We start from the raw sequence: 18,907 nt of genomic DNA, 5'->3' as shown, positions 1-18,907 counted from the left end.
TATTACATTGTAACGAAGTTATTTGTGATTGAAAAATTCCACGCACTAAATACGCACGATTTAAGTTATGCCTACTTTGTCCGCGTCCCGAGTAATAAATAAGAATGGAAGTGCCCTTTTTTAGGGCATCTTTACCGTGCATATTTGTCTTTGTATGCAAAATCTTGGGGCGTTTGTGCCCCTTTTAGGGCGCTTGATGGACATCTCGGCGTGTCGGCAACAGGCACAAACTTCGCCGAAAGGGATATTCACCCTATAGCCGGTGTTCGGATTCATGTTTAGTGATGTTGAACCCTGATGAGTGGGAAATGCGATGACTGAGCATTTTCTCCAAATGTCTTTGTAGTGTTCCTTGTCTGTCTGCTGTGCTGCTCGGGGTTGGAGGCTTCTGTATACCGGCCAACGTCGGATTGGAATCGGATCGGGTTGTGGTCGCGTGGTTAGTGTCGCGGACTATTTAGTAAGAGTTTCTCAGTTGGAATCCACTCTACCACAGTGTGATACCTATTTCTTATATCTTAGTTTGATACCGTTTAGGCTCACAGAAATAGTATGATAATGAAGTATTTTATAATAAAAACACACACATCCAGCTTTAAAAAAAATCCAGCTGACTAACTTTACTAACTACCAGTGGCGTGTACAGATAATTATTTAGGATTTATGGGAATTGCATTTATTATTTACCCTGCTTATTTTATAATATACAAGGTTTATAGATCATTAAGTGGATATTTAGTTATTTTTATTTAAATGTTATTTAATATGTTTTTATTTAAATCTGAGTTGGGAACAGGAGGGATAATCTAATATGGGCCAATCGGGAACTTCTCAGCATTTGCTCATTGCTGGGAGGAAACCACGTTGCACTCCTCAGGAGAAGGCGGGCTGTTGACTGTCATCAGCAGACCTTCCGTTCCACTAGAAGAGGGTTCGGCATTTTGTATTCTACCTTGGTGTGTATTACCAATGTCCTTAACTATTTATATCATGTATGATGCCACCGAATTAATAAGGCTAGGCAGTAGAAGTAGGTAGCAAGGTAAGCTGGTGGTACTTAGTAAGGTAGGGTAGGTTCTGTTTGTGTTTTAAAAATAAGGACAGGCTCTGCTTTTCTGCTATATGGAAGGCACCGCCCCTGCTAACTACCAATTCCGTTCACTGCCCATACCGAGGCATTTCTAGAAATTTGGTGGTGGTTTTACAAACTTGTATTTATTTAAATTGGCAGTGACAGGGATATTCAAAGCTATTTAATGTAAATACAAAAATAGATTTACAATTTATTTCAGATTTTTTATAAATTTCGCAACTAATTCATAGAAAAATGCTTTGCAAGAGAAGATGTATTAGGAAGCCTAGATGGTTCTTTATCAGATCTGGGAATGCGGTGGGACAGCTTTCAAAGGTGTACAACGAGATTTGACATCCAAATTTCTGAACAAGTATTTGGACAAATTTAAAATAAATTCAGCAAAAAAGTCACATTTTTTTTTCATATATTTCAATCGAAAAACTTAATATTAAACATCGTAAAATTGAATAACCCGTTTCATTACAAAATATTGACCAATAACACAAAGTGAAATCACTCAATGCATTTATAATTTGGGAATAAAAGATCCCAGGTACCAGGATTGTATGAAACGAACATAGATCTCAGGGCGAAAGGGTAACCAGAAATCATAATCACTGACACGCCTTTTTCTCACCCGCGCTTCTCATAAATTCCTGGGAACGGCCATAAGAAGGAAGAGAGGAAATTGGGAATTGAGGATGCTTTCTGTAAACAACTGTTGCATTAACTTTAATTATAATTCTGTTAAATTTGGTGTGAATATTGATTGAACGCAGTTTAAATTCGATTGTTTAAAAAAAAACAGCATTACATGTCTCTTGTGAAAATTCTAGTGATTCTTGCACAACGTTTTTTTTTTTTTACCTAACGTCCAAGTAACTCTGAAATCTTGCTACGGCTTATGCAACACCGTTTATCATGACCCTACTCAGGCTTAAACGTTATAAGTTTCATAGCCTATGCCTACTTGTGAGTGGATTTACTCTTTATGTTTAAAGTTAATGTGATTCATGAGTGAAAATTCTAGGCAAAAACACTCGCGATATACAACGTTTCGAAATTAGATCATATTTATGGAACTTCCAAGAATTTGGGTAGTGTGGTTGTCAATCATGGGTAGAATTGGTGAATGCTACACGTGTGTAAAGCGATCACTTAAACCAGTCTATGACGGTCGTAAGCCCCGCAGATGCCCAGACTTCCATATTCTTCTTCATCTGTGTTGAGATATTAAAAAAATAATACGAAATGACTCCTATAATTCGAGATAATCCAGATTTGTGAACAAGTATTTGGACACAAAATTTTACCTCGTATTTCCTTATAAAATAACAATATAAGCTGTGCAAAATGCAATACCAAACAATTTCAACAGAACTTTAAATTTTTAGCAATCAAGTACTTCATCAACCTTCTTACAGACATAAAAAATGAAGACTTTAAAATGCTTAAAATAAATTAAATGAATATTATGTATGTTAATCTAAGAAAGAAAAAAAAACACAAAACACGGAAAAAAATTTCAATAAAAATAAACTGTATTACCAACAAACATCACTAACAAGTGTAAGTCCCTCTCCAAGCACAAGAGCTCAGTCTCTTTGTTGGAGAGAACTGCGTTTTTAATTATAAGATTGCAAGTAGAAATATTTAAAAAATGTGTTTTGAATATTGAAAGCATTAACTTTGGGGATCATATTGATATATTATTTCGAGAAATAAAAATACTTTGTGTTTTGATCCACTCACATTTTTATTAACCAACTAGTTTCGGCAACAACCTGTTGCCCTCTTCAGGGTTTAATTTATAAATTAAACCCTGAAGAGGGCAACAGGTTGTTGCCGAAACTAGTTGGTTAATAAAAATGTGAGTGGATCAAAACACAAAGTGTTTTTATTTCTCGAAAAAATATATTTAAAAAATGAATTAAATTATTAAAAAAACTTTTGTAACCATATTAAATAATAAAAAATAAAAAAGCCCTCCAATATAAACCTGAACCTACGCCAAGAATTAACGATAAGTGAACTATATATACCTAATAAGATCCAAGTGTGAAATTTTCCAACCGAAGTGTTGAGATGTGTACAAAGCAAATGCCGCTACAATTAATAATTAGGTACCTTCATATTGGAGGAAACGGAGATTGGTTTTAGAGCGGGATGTTCCGTCAACCATTATGGGAGGAAATTGCATTTTACAGCCCTAAATTACGGGTGCATTCATCTTTTATGGCCCACCGGGTTCCATTCAGCAGAGAAGCAGAGCTTAAAGCATGCGTCGGTAAGTGACCAATTTTGAATCATTCATTTATTTCCCTCCGTTGCTTCTAAACACATCAATCATTTTTTTTGTATTTTTTTTCTTCCAATTTAAAGGAGAAAAATCTCGACATAGATGACGAAGAATATGGAACTTTTTTTACAACATTTTGAGTGTGTCCAAATACTTGTTCACAAAATCTGGATTATCTCCAATTATAGGAGTTATTTTCATATTATTTTTTGACATCTCATCAAAGATGAAGAAGAATATGGAAGTCTGGGCATTTACGGGGCTGGCGTATCATCTCACCAATAGATGTCTCTAGTGAAGTTATAATTATTCAAGAAAAACGTCTCGAAATTAGTTCATATACATATATAGAACTTCCAAGAGTAGTGTGGTTTTCAATAATGGGTAGAACAGCCTATGACGGTCGTTAGCCCCGTAAATGCCCAGACTTCCATATTCTTCTTCATATTTGATGAGATGTCAAAAAATAATAAGAATATGGAAGTCTGGGTGTTTACAGTACTTATGAGCTGGCATAGGCTGGGTAAGTGATCACTTTACACAAGTGCAACATTCACCGTTCTAACCATGATTGTCAATCTAATGAAATTTGTACTGGAATTTCTTGGTGAAACTGTATTTTGTATAAAAAAAACATCAATCCATGTTATTTATTTAAAAAAAAAATGACAAAACGAATTAAAATTGAAGGAATTTATTCCATATTCTTCATCGTCATCTATGATGAGATGTAAAAATATACTTAAGGCACATAGGACGTAGAGAACCTGAACATATTGTCAACCAATCAATCGCCGTAGATATGCCTCGAACGACATCTAGAGGAAGACCAAAAATTCATGGATGCTGCAGAAAGAAAACATGATTCGAGGACATGATCAAGGTGACGTTGTATATCAGGCCTAGCAAATTGTACCCCGGGTCAAACACGTGTTTGATAATGTCCTAAGAAGACGAAACACGTCACGTATTAACATATACATAAATAAATGCAGAATTCAATCCAACAAACCTTATTTTATTTTGGATATTTCCCAACAATTCAATATTACCATTACTATTTGAAATAAAACCAATTTATCAATGGCCACTCAGTGCGAGATTTGAGTTTCTTTTCACCAGAATATATGCATTCCATGTAATTACAGAAACTTGATTGGTTTTAATAACGAAAATATGACTTTAAATATATTTTGAAGGACCCGATATTTAAAAAAATAAATATTCGTGATACATCACCGCGGGCAGCGGGTTGTCCACCCGTGTTGTATATGATAGAACGGACCTACAACCTGAGGACGAGGAGAGCTGAAGAGTCTACAATGACGAATAGTTGGGATGGGGCAAGGAAGAATATTAGTCGTTCGGTCAGTCCAAGATTATCTCAAGATGGAGCCACGTTCTCATGCCCTTGTTTCTCATCGAGTTCACCTTAATAAAGCGTGGAAAAAATGATGCGTTCTCGAGGGCCAAACGCATAAAATCTTATTTACCATGAAACCACAAAATCTATCACATCCCAAACGGAAAGACATCTCGGAACTCGGAATAATTATTCATTATTACGACTTGCGGTGTTGCCATGGGGGGGCATCTGCGGTGTGCCCTTTGGAGCGTTGCCTAATTATTTCACTCGGGTAGGTACTAAAAAAAAACATACTTTGGATGGATTTTCAGACGTAGGTACCCGCACACCGACAAAAGGGAAGGTCGCCAGGCTATTGTCTATGCTTTTTTTCGTTTATTGTTTGCTCTTTTAAAAACGCCGCTTTTTACCTGTAGCGTATAGGTAAATACGATGAAAAAAAGTACTTATTTTGTTGCAAAAGACGCGTCATTAGCGAAATTCAAAAGTCATCTAATTTTATTCTGAAAAAGAGGCATTAATCATTCCTTAAGTGGGTACCAAACAAGTAAAATAATTTGTTTATTTGACTAACCAACTATCCATCACGCCGCTTCCCCGCAGGGGTAGGCAGAGAGAATAGAATGCCACACCGATCTATCTTTGTAAACAATCTTCGCATCTTCTGAATTCGTGCATCTCCTCATACACACTCGCTGATTACTTCTACTCCTGACCTGATAATGCCCAAGTATTAGAAATATTTGATAATGCCATTTTTATCTCGGTATTCTTCTGCTTCCATTTCCAACAAGATTCACTTCACAAATTTGTTTTATAGTTTTTTCTTCACTCAATCGATTCACATCCCCAAACCATGTCAACTAAAATGTTTATCTCAAAATTGCATTTTTTGCTTATATACGTACGAGTATCACCATTCGCACATCTATCATACACCGTTTTGCCGTACATTCATTTGAGAGGACTCACTTTGACTGCATTTAATCTGCCTTTTTACGATTTTTAATAGTTTCATATTAAAAGTAAAGTTAATTTTAATACCACACAAATCACATTTTTAAATATGAATGAAACGAAAGAAATCTTATTATTTTCCTACCAAAAGTTTCGAAATAATTCATAATTGAATAAGAGAACTCATTTTGACTGCATGTAGTCTGCTTTTTTACGATTTTTAATCGTTTCATATTAAAAGTAAAGCTAATTTTTATACCTTTATAACACATTTAAATATGAATGAAACGAAAGAAATCTTATTATTTTCCTTCCAAAAGTTTCGAAATAATTCATAATTGAATAAGAGAACTCATTTTGACTGCATGTAGTCTGCCTTTTTACGATTTTTAATCGTTTCATATTAAAAGTAAAGTTTATTTTTATACCTTTATAACACATTTAAATGTGAATGAAACGAAAGAAATCTTATTATTTTCCTTCCAAAAGTTTCGAAATAATTCATAATTGAATAAGAGAACTCATTTTGACTGCATGTAGTCTGCCTTTTTACGATTTTTAATCGTTTCATATTAAAAGTAAAGTTTATTTTTATACCTTTATAACACATTTAAATGTGAATGAAACGAAAGAAATCTTATTATTTTCCTTCCAAAAGTTTCGAAATAATTCATAATTGAATAAGAGAACTCATTTTGACTGCATGTAGTCTGCCTTTTTACGATTTTTAATCGTTTCATATTAAAAGTAAAGTTTATTTTTATACCTTTATAACACATTTAAATGTGAATGAAACGAAAGAAATCTTATTATTTTCCTTCCAAAAGTTTCGAAATAATTCATAATTGAATAAGAGAACTCATTTTGACTGCATGTAGTCTGCCTTTTTACGATTTTTAATCGTTTCATATTAAAAGTAAAGTTTATTTTTATACCTTTATAACACATTTAAATGTGAATGAAACGAAAGAAATCTTATTATTTTCCTACCAAAAGTTTCGAAATAATTCATAATTGAATAAGAGAACTCATTTTGACTGCATGTAGTCTGCCTTTTTACGATTTTTAATCGTTTCATATTAAAAGTAAAGTTTATTTTTATACCTTTATAACACATTTAAATGTGAATGAAACGAAAGAAATCTTATTATTTTCCTACCAAAAGTTTCGAAATAATTCATAATTGAATAAGAGAACTCATTTTGACTGCATGTAGTCTGCTTTTTTACGATTTTTAATCGTTTCATATTAAAAGTAAAGTTTATTTTTATACCTTTATAACACATTTAAATGTGAATGAAACGAAAGAAATCTTATTATTTTCCTACCAAAAGTTTCGAAATAATTCATAATTGAATAAGAGAACTCATTTTGACTGCATGTAGTCTGCCTTTTTACGATTTTTAATCGTTTCATATTAAAAGTAAAGTTTATTTTTATACCTTTATAACACATTTAAATGTGAATGAAACGAAAGAAATCTTATTATTTTCCTACCAAAAGTTTCGAAATAATTCATAATTGAATAAGAGAACTCATTTTGACTGCATGTAGTCTGCCTTTTTACGATTTTTAATCGTTTCATATTAAAAGTAAAGTTTATTTTTATACCTTTATAACACATTTAAATGTGAATGAAACGAAAGAAATCTTATTATTTTCCTTCCAAAAGTTTCGAAATAATTCATAATTGAATAAGAGAACTCATTTTGACTGCATGTAGTCTGCCTTTTTACGATTTTTAATCGTTTCATATTAAAAGTAAAGTTTATTTTTATACCTTTATAACACATTTAAATGTGAATGAAACGAAAGAAATCTTATTATTTTCCTTCCAAAAGTTTCGAAATAATTCATAATTGAATAAGAGAACTCATTTTGACTGCATGTAGTCTGCCTTTTTACGATTTTTAATCGTTTCATATTAAAAGTAAAGTTTATTTTTATACCTTTATAACACATTTAAATGTGAATGAAACGAAAGAAATCTTATTATTTTCCTTCCAAAAGTTTCGAAATAATTCATAATTGAATAAGAGAACTCATTTTGACTGCATGTAGTCTGCCTTTTTACGATTTTTAATCGTTTCATATTAAAAGTAAAGTTTATTTTTATACCTTTATAACACATTTAAATGTGAATGAAACGAAAGAAATCTTATTATTTTCCTTCCAAAAGTTTCGAAATAATTCATAATTGAATAAATCACATTAAAATAAGCCGCACGAGACTCGAAAAACGTGTGAAACTCGACTTTAAGTGATACCTACAATAATTATTCAGTTCGAAATGTCATACTTGAAGAACAACTTGAAATATGTAATTCCCACGGATTTCTTTTCGCTGGCAAGGTATAACGTGTAAACAATGCTTAGTATTTCGGAATATTAAAAACACAAACAGGACGTCACAAAAGTGTTACAAAATACAAATATTTGTTCTTGTGGTCACTGTGTATAAAATAGATATGCATATTTGTACATTAACACAAGAATTCTAACACCGGTAGCAATACGGTCAGAGACCGTATTCAATGTAATCCTTTTGTCTGGGAATACCTCAGGGATGGTTTTTCCGTCCTCTTCAAATTTGATTCATATGAGTTACTTTTACAAGGCTTACACTAACTGACTAACTTATCATCGTGTCGCTTCTCCACAGGGGTATTCAGAGAGGAAAGAACGCCACACAGATCTATCTTTTCAAATAATCTTCGCATCTTCTACACTCTTGCTTCTTCTCATACATATCCGCTGATTACTTGACTACTCCTAACCTGACCACTTTTAAGTATTTGAAATATTTGATCATGCCAAGTTTTCCTCAGTCTTCTTCTGCTTCCATTACCAAAGATATTCACCTCGTAAATTTGTTTTAATATTGCTCTTTCTTAACTCCTATTCACAACCATCTCAACACCCTTTTATAAATTTTATCGATAATGCTTTTCTTAGTCTTACATTCTATTATTCTATCATTTAAACATCTCTAATACATCGGTTTGCCATAAATTTGTTTTAGTAACCTTATTTCGACTGCATTTAGTCTTCTTCCATCCTTTCTTTGCCAACTCCATGCTTCACTTCCATACAATGCTGGAAGCAAGACTACATTGTGCATAGAGTTTTTAGTTTTCGCTGAAAGGTTATACCTGACCCGACCGCTTTCAAGTGTTTGACATACTTGATCATGCCTAGTTGTCCTCGGTCTTCGTCTGCTTCAATTTCCAGATACATTCGTCTCATAAATTTAGTTTCTGTTGTTTCTTCTCTCATTCCACATGCCCAAACCATCTCAAGACATCTCTCTTAATTTTATCGAAAGTGCTTATCTCACCAGCATTGCATTCGTTTTTTATATCACCTTTTGAACATCTATTCGTTTGAAAAAACTTATTTCTACACGTATTTAGTCTTTTCTTTACGTCCATCCTTCTTTTGATAACTTTGTGGTTCTTTTCCATACAAGCCTCTGAAAATTCTAGGAGGGATGTTTCTAAAGTAAGCTGATATTTGTAAACGAACCTTGTCTCGCGTGTTGACGCAGTAAGGTCAATAAACAAAGTGCTAACTGAGCCTTTCAAACTAAATTTATTATTAAAGGTATGTTAATATATTTTTCATAGAGCATTCTCCATTGTACCACTTTCTTAGTAACCCCAGTCAGCTATTATTCAACCTTAACGTTCCTTGGATTTCCTACACGGTGTTTACAAATTACACTTTTTTTTTTTAAATATTAAAAATATTTTAAACAAATATTATAATTAGTTAATGATAATAAAAATTAAATATGTTACTAACAAACACAAACAATAAATAATAAGTGTAAGTCCCTCTCCAAGCACAAGAGCTTAGTCACTTTATTAGAGAGAACTGCATTATTAATTTTAAGATTATAAGGATAGATATGTCTATAAAATTGATTAAATTATAAAAAAAAAACTTTTGAAACAATATTTAATAAATAAATGCAATTTATAAAAAAAAGTAAATATCGTACATAACCATTTTCCACAACAATATATATATATATATATATATATATATATATATATATATATATATATATATATATATATATATATATATATAATATATATATACATATATATATATATACACCCCTGGACAAAAAAATTTACGAGTCCTCAAAAAAACTAAAATTGACACATAATGAATTATTCTTGATATTTAATTAGTTTTTTTTGTATTGTTTAACATATGTGATGACTACTCGTTACTTCAAGGTTAAAATGAAAGATCTTACTCATGAATTGTACTTAGAAATTGCCATTATATACCAGGTATCAGATTATCCGAACCTTAGAGACCCATAACGGTTCATTTATGGTCGAGTGTTTGTGATGGAGTAATAAAAGACATGTAATTTTTTTATTCATATTTAAGAAGAAGGTTCTAATCGCTTTATTTTAAATTAAGGTATTTTACATTTAAACATATTTATAACATTTAAAAATATTTAATACTTAGTGAATTCACCTTTATTTTTTATAACATGTAAAATTCTATTATTTAACGAAGCGTAAAGCGAATCTTAAATTTCTGATGTTATTTCTTCTTCCTAAACTTGAATCAAGTTTTTTTTTAATTCCTCAATGTTTTTTTATTTTTTTTTCCCAACTTTTTTTTTCATAATCGCCCATAAATTTTCTATCGGGTTCAAATCAGGACTATTCCCGGGCCACGTCAACGATTTTAAGCCAATTTTATCCTTGTATTCAATGATCTGTAAGAAAAACTATAAATTATTTATCAAGTGGTCTACAAAGTGCATTAAAAAATAAATATTTGTACTCACAGTACAAATATTTATTCATGGCTCTATGGCACGGCGCCAAATCGTCCTGAAAAATCGGGTCCGCGGTATACTGCGTAATGTCCTCGATTGTTGGAATAAGATGGTTTTTCAGCTCTTTTTTGTACTGGATGGCATTCATCGTACCCTGTATAAAATTTAGAGGTCCCAAACCGTACGCTGTCATGCACCCCCAAATCATGACGTAGGGTGAATGTTTAACGGTTCGAGGGACGCACGACGGATGGTATTTTTCCCCAAGTTTTCGTCGAACTATCTTTATGCCGTCTGGACCAAAAAGGTTGAATTTTAATTCATCGGAGAAAATAACATTTTGCCAATCCTCCAAGGTCCAATTCTGGTGCTCCTTCGCCCAATCCAGTTTAGCCTTCTGCATTTTGTTCGTCAGTAATGGTTTCTTTGCGGGACTTCGTGCTTGGAAACCATGCTCCAACTGCCGCCTGAACACTGTTTTTACTGAAAATGTTGATTAGCTAGTAGACTGCACCTCTGCGTGTATTTTAAGTGCCGTTAAAAATCGATCGCGCATAACAATTTTTTTTATTAAGCGATCATCTCGGGCAGATGTCGCGCGCCCCCATCCGCTTCCTTTTTTCCGTTCTATGGATTCAGTTTGTTGGAATTTTTTAAATAAAAACCTCACTGCACCTTCTGAATACCCAACTCGACGAGATATTTTACAATTAGATATGTTTTGTTGCGACAGTGTGATTATTTTGGATTTTATCGCAATCGACATTTGCTTTGCACTTTCCATGATTGTTGTGTTATGTTCCCTCAAACGCGGGTAAAACAAAATTGTTGAGACATTTGAAAATGTAAATATTGTAGAAAGGTGACACAAAGTGTCTTTAATTTATTGAACAAAAGAAAGAGGTATCGATAAAGGATTTCTTAGAAAAAGAGTTCAGTAAAGTCAAGGCGTGCGGTAGCAAGTAAACTCGTAAATTTTTTTGTCCTGCGGTGTATATATATATATATATATATATATATATATATATATATATATATATATATATATATATATATATATATATATATATATATATATATATATATATATATATATATATATATATATATATATATATATATATATATATATATATATATATATATATATATATATATATATATATATATATATATATATATATATATATATATATATATATATATATATATATATATATATATATATATATATATATATATATATATATACATATATATATATATATATATATATATATATATATATATATATATATATATATATATATATATATATTGGTATATGGGGAATAAATGTTTTTTTATAGTTTTTTTTTTAACTCCATACCTTTTAAGTCAACGTAAGTCGAATGTCCAGAAAATGTACAATATCTCAGCAAAAGAGGCATATTTTTAACTTAATATTTACCCGCTACAAGGCAGAAAGTGTTGTTTTTTTCATTTTGAAGAAAATGTATTGTTTAATTATTTTTTTATATATACTAAATATTTTCAAATGGAGAAAAAACCTACAGGTTTTATTTAAAAAGATCTGTTGCACAGTAAAAAGTTCAGTAAGTGGTTTGATATTTATTTTTAAGACATTGTATTATATTTTTAAACTTAAAAAACCTCCTGAAAAATTTAGTTTTTTTTTATTTTAGACGTTCTTGAAAGGAGTGAGCGATATATGTGGTTTTAAAAGAAAATTCAACAAAAAATAGCGGGTATTTTATTCAGGTAAAAAGCTTAAAATAAATAAATAAATTCTTAAAAAAAATCGAGCATAAGGACATTCTGATTTGAACGCTTGAGGTCTGGGCCTTCTTTTTTTTTAATTACCTAACGTCCAAGTGACTCTGAAATCTAGCTACGGCTTATGCAACACCGCTTATCATGACCCTACTCAGGCTTCAACTTTTTAAGTTTCATGGCCCATGCCTACTCGTGAGTGGATTTACTCTTTATGTTTAAAGTTACTATAATTTCATGTAATTCATGAGTGAAAATTCTAGGCAAAAACACTCGCAGAGGTCTAGGCCTTCATTTTTTAAAAGCCCTTCATAATTTTGAAATACCCTGTGAATTAATACGCTTTGGGCAATGACAAAGACCCTAATAACGTAAGGATCACGGACTGAGGAATGGTACTGCTGGAACCGATCTCCGTTCCTCTCTTTACCTGCCAGCCAGGGCGTTATATCTCGCATTCCTCACTCTACGTGCAGCCTTTGTGCTGTACTAGGATTCTATAATGGACCCGCGGCATACTAACGCGTATTAAATTATACCAACGGTGTTAAAATAATTCCATTCTCCAAAAAGACAATATTTTTTATATTTTTTTTATTATTATTATGTACTTATTTGGGTTAACATCAGCCACATATCGCTCACTCCTTTCAAGAACGTCATACATCAAAATTCGTCAATTTTCAGTTGTGCATGTAAAAAAAACATACAATATCAATTGAAATTTATATATTAAATGTTAAAATCAAACATTGATTTTTTGAGTTTCCTAAATTTTATTTTGTTGTTGAAAATACATAAAAATAATTTTTGTGACAATTGTTTCACCTTGTTATGGCATTTTCAAACCAACATTTAATATATGTATTAATTGTTAAATGAAAGACAGATTTTTTAGTCTACTAAGTTGTATTTTATTGTTAAAAAAACACTTAAAAATTAATCCTGTGACAATTGTTTCGCCTAGTTATAGCATTTCCAAACGAATGCCATAACTAGGCGAAACAATCTTCACAGTATTAATTTAATGTATAATGTAATACAGTATAATGTTTTTCAACAATAAAATACAACTTAGTAAACTAAAAAAAATCTGTGTTCGATTTAACAATTAACACATAAATTAAAATGGAGTTCTACAAATTAAACGCGAAGTAAAAAAAATTATAATTGGAAATATATGCTTACCATGTTTTGACTGTAGCCCGATGTAATTTTATATAAAGGTAGAAGGGTACAATCAGTGTTTAATGAGGTGCCATTTTTAGTCGTAATTCGTCTCTAATTGTAGATATCCCGCGGACTTCTTAGAAAAAGTTCCCGAATGGTCATAATAATAAGTGATCATAATAACACGTTTTTTGTTCTTTTTTGTGGAAGTTGTAATGTCAATGTAAGGACAAAGGAATAATGACACAGAGTGTTTCTAGGAATTCAATAAAAATAATTTTTTAAGTTTGATTTAACCCTAGATTTACGGATATTCGTAAAATTTACGACGGACATCCAATCAATCTGTGGGGAGCATCGAGGCACACGTGTAAAGAATGTAGTGAAATTTTAAATGTAGAAATAAATATAAACAAATCAATTTACTACTTAATAAAAAATGGGATAAGCTGAGATAAGAATTATCGATAAAATAAAGAAAGGTGTGTTGAGATGGTTTGGAGATGTGGAACGAATGAGCTAGAAAAGAACGGTAATACAAAAATACAGAGGAAGACCGAGGAAAACCTGGTACGATCAGGGGTGTCAATATTTGAAAGTGAAGAATGAGTCAAAGTAATAGGGTCAAAATAATCGGCAGGTATGTATGAGGAGATGCATGAATGTGGAAGAGGCGAAACGTGTTTGCAAATACAGAGTTTTATGGCGTTCTATTCTCTCCCTATTTCTGCGGGAAGTGGCGTGATTGGTTATTAATTTTTGAGAAATAAAATGACTTTGTATTTTGATCCACTCACATTTTCATTAAAAACCAACTAGTTTCAGCAACAACCTGTTGCCCTCTTCAGGGTTTGTTTTCTGAGTCATAAAATAAACCCTGAAGAAGGCAACAGGTTGTTGCCGAAACTAGTTGGTTTTTAATAAAAATGTGAGTGGATCAAGAAACAAAGTCATAGTCATTTTATTTCTCCAAAATATATTACAATGATCCACAGGTTAGTGCTTTAAATATTCAAAATATTATTCTTAATAAGTTAGTTATATTCCTAAATTGTAAATATGTTTTGCAAAATGTGCCTGCGGCACGGGATATCTTAATGAGGGCACATTATCGTACAATAATTTGTTATTATCTGTATGATGAAAGAAATAAAATAAAATGAAAAAAAAGTCAAGCCCTGGAATGACTGCGGGAATGCAGTTTGAGGGGATTTAATAGCGCAGTTAGATGAAAAACTGGGTATTCACCAAAGGAAAATGATTTCACGCGGCAAGATTTAGTACAGAGAGTATAGGTTTAATATACGGGTGGAGGTTATATTTTATAATGGCGTTCCATCCGGATTAATTACCAGAGAGTTATGCGGATGACCGGACACTTCCTGCGGCACGTCTGATCGTTCTACAAGCATAGTAGATATACCGTTAATCCAAATTGATACATGTGTGCAGAGGCGCACATTCTATATGAGCAGAAAAGCAGTGCTTACCCTGGATACTCGCTTTCTATATAGAAACACGACCAGTGCCCACTATGCCTTATCCTTACCCAACCTGGTACAAAGTTCTAACCACGACTTTGTGCCAGGTTGTGAGATAGGGTTGTTCTTTTTTTTATGTCCATGGTTTGTTAGGATTGTGATAGGCGTGCATCAAGAAAAAATATATGTGTATGTGTGTATACACGTATATATATATATATATATGTGTGTCGTTACTTGTGAAAGGGATCCGAAATAGTGTCGATGAATAATGGTTGAGTGGAAATGCGATGACTGACCATTTTCTGCAAAAGTCTTTGCACTGTTCCATGTCTGTCTGCTGTGCTGGTCGGGGTTGTGGGCGTCTGTGTACTGGCCAACGTCAAGTCAGAATCGGATCTAGCTGACTAATTGAACTAAATACTAATCCCTTTCACTGCCTACAACGGGGTGCTTCTAGAAAATTTGGTGACGGATTTACAAACTTATATTTATTTAGATTGGCAGTGACAGGTGTGTTGAAAGCTTTTAAATGGAAATTCAATGTAAAATCGGGATACAATTTTATATTGTTTCACATTTTCAATCAATTTAGCAACTTAGTTAAAAAATATTGCTTTGCAAGAGCAGATCTGTCAGGAAGCCTAGATGCTTCTGTATCAGATCTGGGCATGCGGTGGGACAGCTTTCAATATCCTTACCTGACCCTACTGCCTTCCTGACTAAAAACTCTGTGCACGCCACTGGATGTGAGCATACTATTATATATAATTCATTGGAATCGTGAGTCATACTTAACATGCGTTAACATAGGACAAAAATTATTTAAAAAAACACTTGTTTTATACTACTTGAGTTTATTTATGACTTCTAGTTTAAAAACAAATGTTTTCTTTAATAATTTTAACATAAATAAAAACGGACAAAAATCATGTTTTTTTTTGTTGTTTAAACGAACTTTTAAATTAAAACAGCAATTAAATTTTTTTTTTCACTTTTATGTTATTTGGCCACCAGTTACTGGGTTTTGTCGTTACCGACGTCAAAACATCGGTCGGTAGATGGCGTACACAACACGTATTATTTTATCGTCCCGCGAAATCAATAAATAAAAGTTATTTTTACGAGTAAAAACAAAAACAATTACATGAAAATGAACGACAAGACGTCGCGATGTTCTTGTGGAATTGTGGTGAACGAGGTGTTGGCCTTTATCCAGCAGAAAATGGATGTTATGGACGAAGTCAGTTTGTGCCAACTTTGTGAATTCTTCAAGGAAGACGAAATAGATGCCGCAAAGGCAATCTTAATAACCTACGTGCCTGCTGCACAAACCAGAAGAGTGGGCGAAGGTAAGAAGAAACGTAATATCAACGATATTATTAAAATTCTGAGAGAGACAGACCCAGATACTCTGCCCAAATTCGCTGTGCTAAACATCAATAGACTGCCTCCCATCACGTTTGACTATATCGATGTGAGTTCTCTACTTAGAGAGTTAACATATCTTAAGAACGAAATCCATAAGTTAAACATTGAAACGCCAAAGAATTCGGAATCGATCCAATCTCTGAAATGTGAAGTGGCAGAAATTAAACGTCAACATAACGTAAACGACCACCATAATGTAGGTAGGAGACAGCATGAAAAATTCATACCGAACGAAGAGATAACGCCATCTGTGAACAGCGACCCAAAGCCACCAACGCTCTATAGCGAAATAGTTGGAAATGAATTGACAGATGTCACTAAAAACAAAACTCAAAATGTAAATAATATTACTGAATCTTCTAGCCAGTGGACAATCGTTAAAAATGCAAAGAGTAAAAATAACTCCAATAATAACGATAATAAACGCCCAAAATTCAAAAATAAAAACGCCATACGAGGCAGTAATGTCTCGTCTGGGCTTAAGGCAATAGAAAATGTTAAATATTTAGTGGTATCGAGATTAAGTCTAGAAACGAATTGTGAGATGATCATTGACTTTCTGAAAACAAAAGATGTGGACGTTCATAAATGTGAGGAGTTACAAACAAAATCGGGTGATTATAAGACTTTTAAAATAGGAGTTCCTGAATCCATGTATAGTACCACACTAAACGGAGATATTTGGCCACAGTACTCTTTTGTACGACGATTTTTTTATAGCGAAAAAAAAACTAATATTTCATCATGAACAATTCCATTAGAATATGTTCCTACAACTGTAAATCAGTACATCGCATAGCACCGGGTATACACGAAATTTGCAACAATGTTGACATTCTTCTCCTACAAGAAACCTGGTTGATGAAGGACGACTTAAACTTCCTGAATAGTATCCACGAGGAGTTTCTGGCCACTGGAACATCAGCAATGAACTCTTCCGAGGAAATAATTCAGGGAAGACCACACGGAGGCGTAGCCATACTGGTAAGGAAGCAAATTGCTAATGTAACTATTATCGAATGTGGTGACGATCGGATGGCGGCAATAACCATACAACATAGCCACGGAGTCACTCTATTGGTAAATGTTTATATGCCAGTATGTTGCAACGAAAACCTGCCTGTCTTTGTGGACATCTTGAGCCGAGTTACAGCTATCGTAGACGAAACTCAAGTGAATGAGTTAATTTGTATGGGAGATTTCAATGCGCCCATACACAGTAGATTCATGGAGGAATTAGATGCCTTTTCTCAGGAAAACGAGTATAGTATCTATGACGTGAAAAAACTCGACATCAGCTCCTTTACGTTCTTCAGTGAGGCGCATAATACTACCTCTTGGTTGGACCATTGTATAATATCCAGTACGCTCGAACAGCGGATCACAAATATCCATATTGACGACAACCAACAGATGTCCGACCATTTTCCACTACACATACAAGTGGAGATGAAGTGTAAATATACATCTAAAAGTAATACTCAAATAAATGAGGAAAAAATTAATTGGAACAAATACAGTCAAATACAACTGAAGAAATACCACGATAAGACAGAGTCGCTCTTTAAGAAAATAATAATTCCTTACGAAGCTTTAACATGTGAACAGTGTATAAACCCACATCATAAATTCATTATTAAAGAATTTTACGAAAGTACGATAAAAGCTATGCGAAATGCCGCACAACTTGCATTTAAAGTGAATGCAGGGGGGCCCAAAAGCGGAAAACAAAATTCAGGAAACACTCCAGGATGGAATGAGCAAGTAAAACAAAGCCATATTAATGCACGAAATGCCTTCAAAGCGTGGCTCATAGAGGGAAAACCGTCTACAGGACCAGTTGCCCAGAGGAGAGCGGAAACGCGAAGTATTTTCAAAAAAAATCTACGCACGGTGGTGAAGAATAAAAAACAGATACAAGCCGATATATTGGCAAAGAATATGCTTACTGCTGATTTCAAAATGTTCTGGAAACAAACAAATAAAATGAGATCGTCCAAAGCTACAAGACCCACAGAAATTGATAACATAACGGGTGACGGAAAAATCAGCGAACTATGGAAAGCCCACTTCAGTTCAATGTATGAGAAAACAGGAAGTGCGGAAAATTGTAATATTTACAATAATAATGCTAACAATATGCATCCACTGAGTCCCTGCATTATACAAGTGAAGGAAATCCAGATTGCCATTAGGTCACTGAAATGTAATAAAGCCGCCGGAGGAGACGAAATTTGTGCTGAGTACCTTAGATATGCTAGCGCGAGAATACACGTACTGTGGGCGCTAGCTTTCACAGCAATGTTCCGGCACTCGTTCATACCTGAGTCTCTGTGTACGTCAATAATTATACCTATTGCAAAAAATCCTATGGGAAATTTAACAGAAAAAGAAAATTACAGGCCAATAGCGATTTCCACCATGGCGGCAAAAACCATAGAAAACATAATGATGGAGAAAGCTGTTGAAAACCTAAAAACGACCGACAACCAATTTGGTTTTAAAAAAGGATCGGGAACGGACACAGCTGTCTTCGCTGTTA

General features: G+C 33.0%; 1 protein-coding gene across 1 annotated transcript in view; it reads right to left on the bottom strand.

Moving 5' to 3' along the window:
- The window catches only part of LOC148309620 (tetratricopeptide repeat protein 28-like), a 94,513-nt gene extending 79,648 nt beyond the window's left edge, over positions 1-14,865 (bottom strand). The window contains exon 1 of the mRNA XM_088259714.1: positions 14,806-14,865. Within this exon, the coding sequence (XP_088115840.1) occupies positions 14,806-14,865 (60 nt within the window). The remainder of the gene's footprint in view (positions 1-14,805) is intronic.
- Positions 14,866-18,907: the final 4,042 nt, after the last annotated feature.

This window comes from Brachycentrus maculatus, unplaced genomic scaffold, assembly GCF_059751285.1.
Source record: "Brachycentrus maculatus isolate JH-2025_06_01 unplaced genomic scaffold, ASM5975128v1 h1tg000119l, whole genome shotgun sequence".
In the NCBI taxonomy this organism is placed as follows: domain Eukaryota; kingdom Metazoa; phylum Arthropoda; class Insecta; order Trichoptera; family Brachycentridae; genus Brachycentrus; species Brachycentrus maculatus.
Note: the sequence above shows the minus strand (reverse complement) of the source record. Positions and strands in the feature narration are given on the sequence as shown.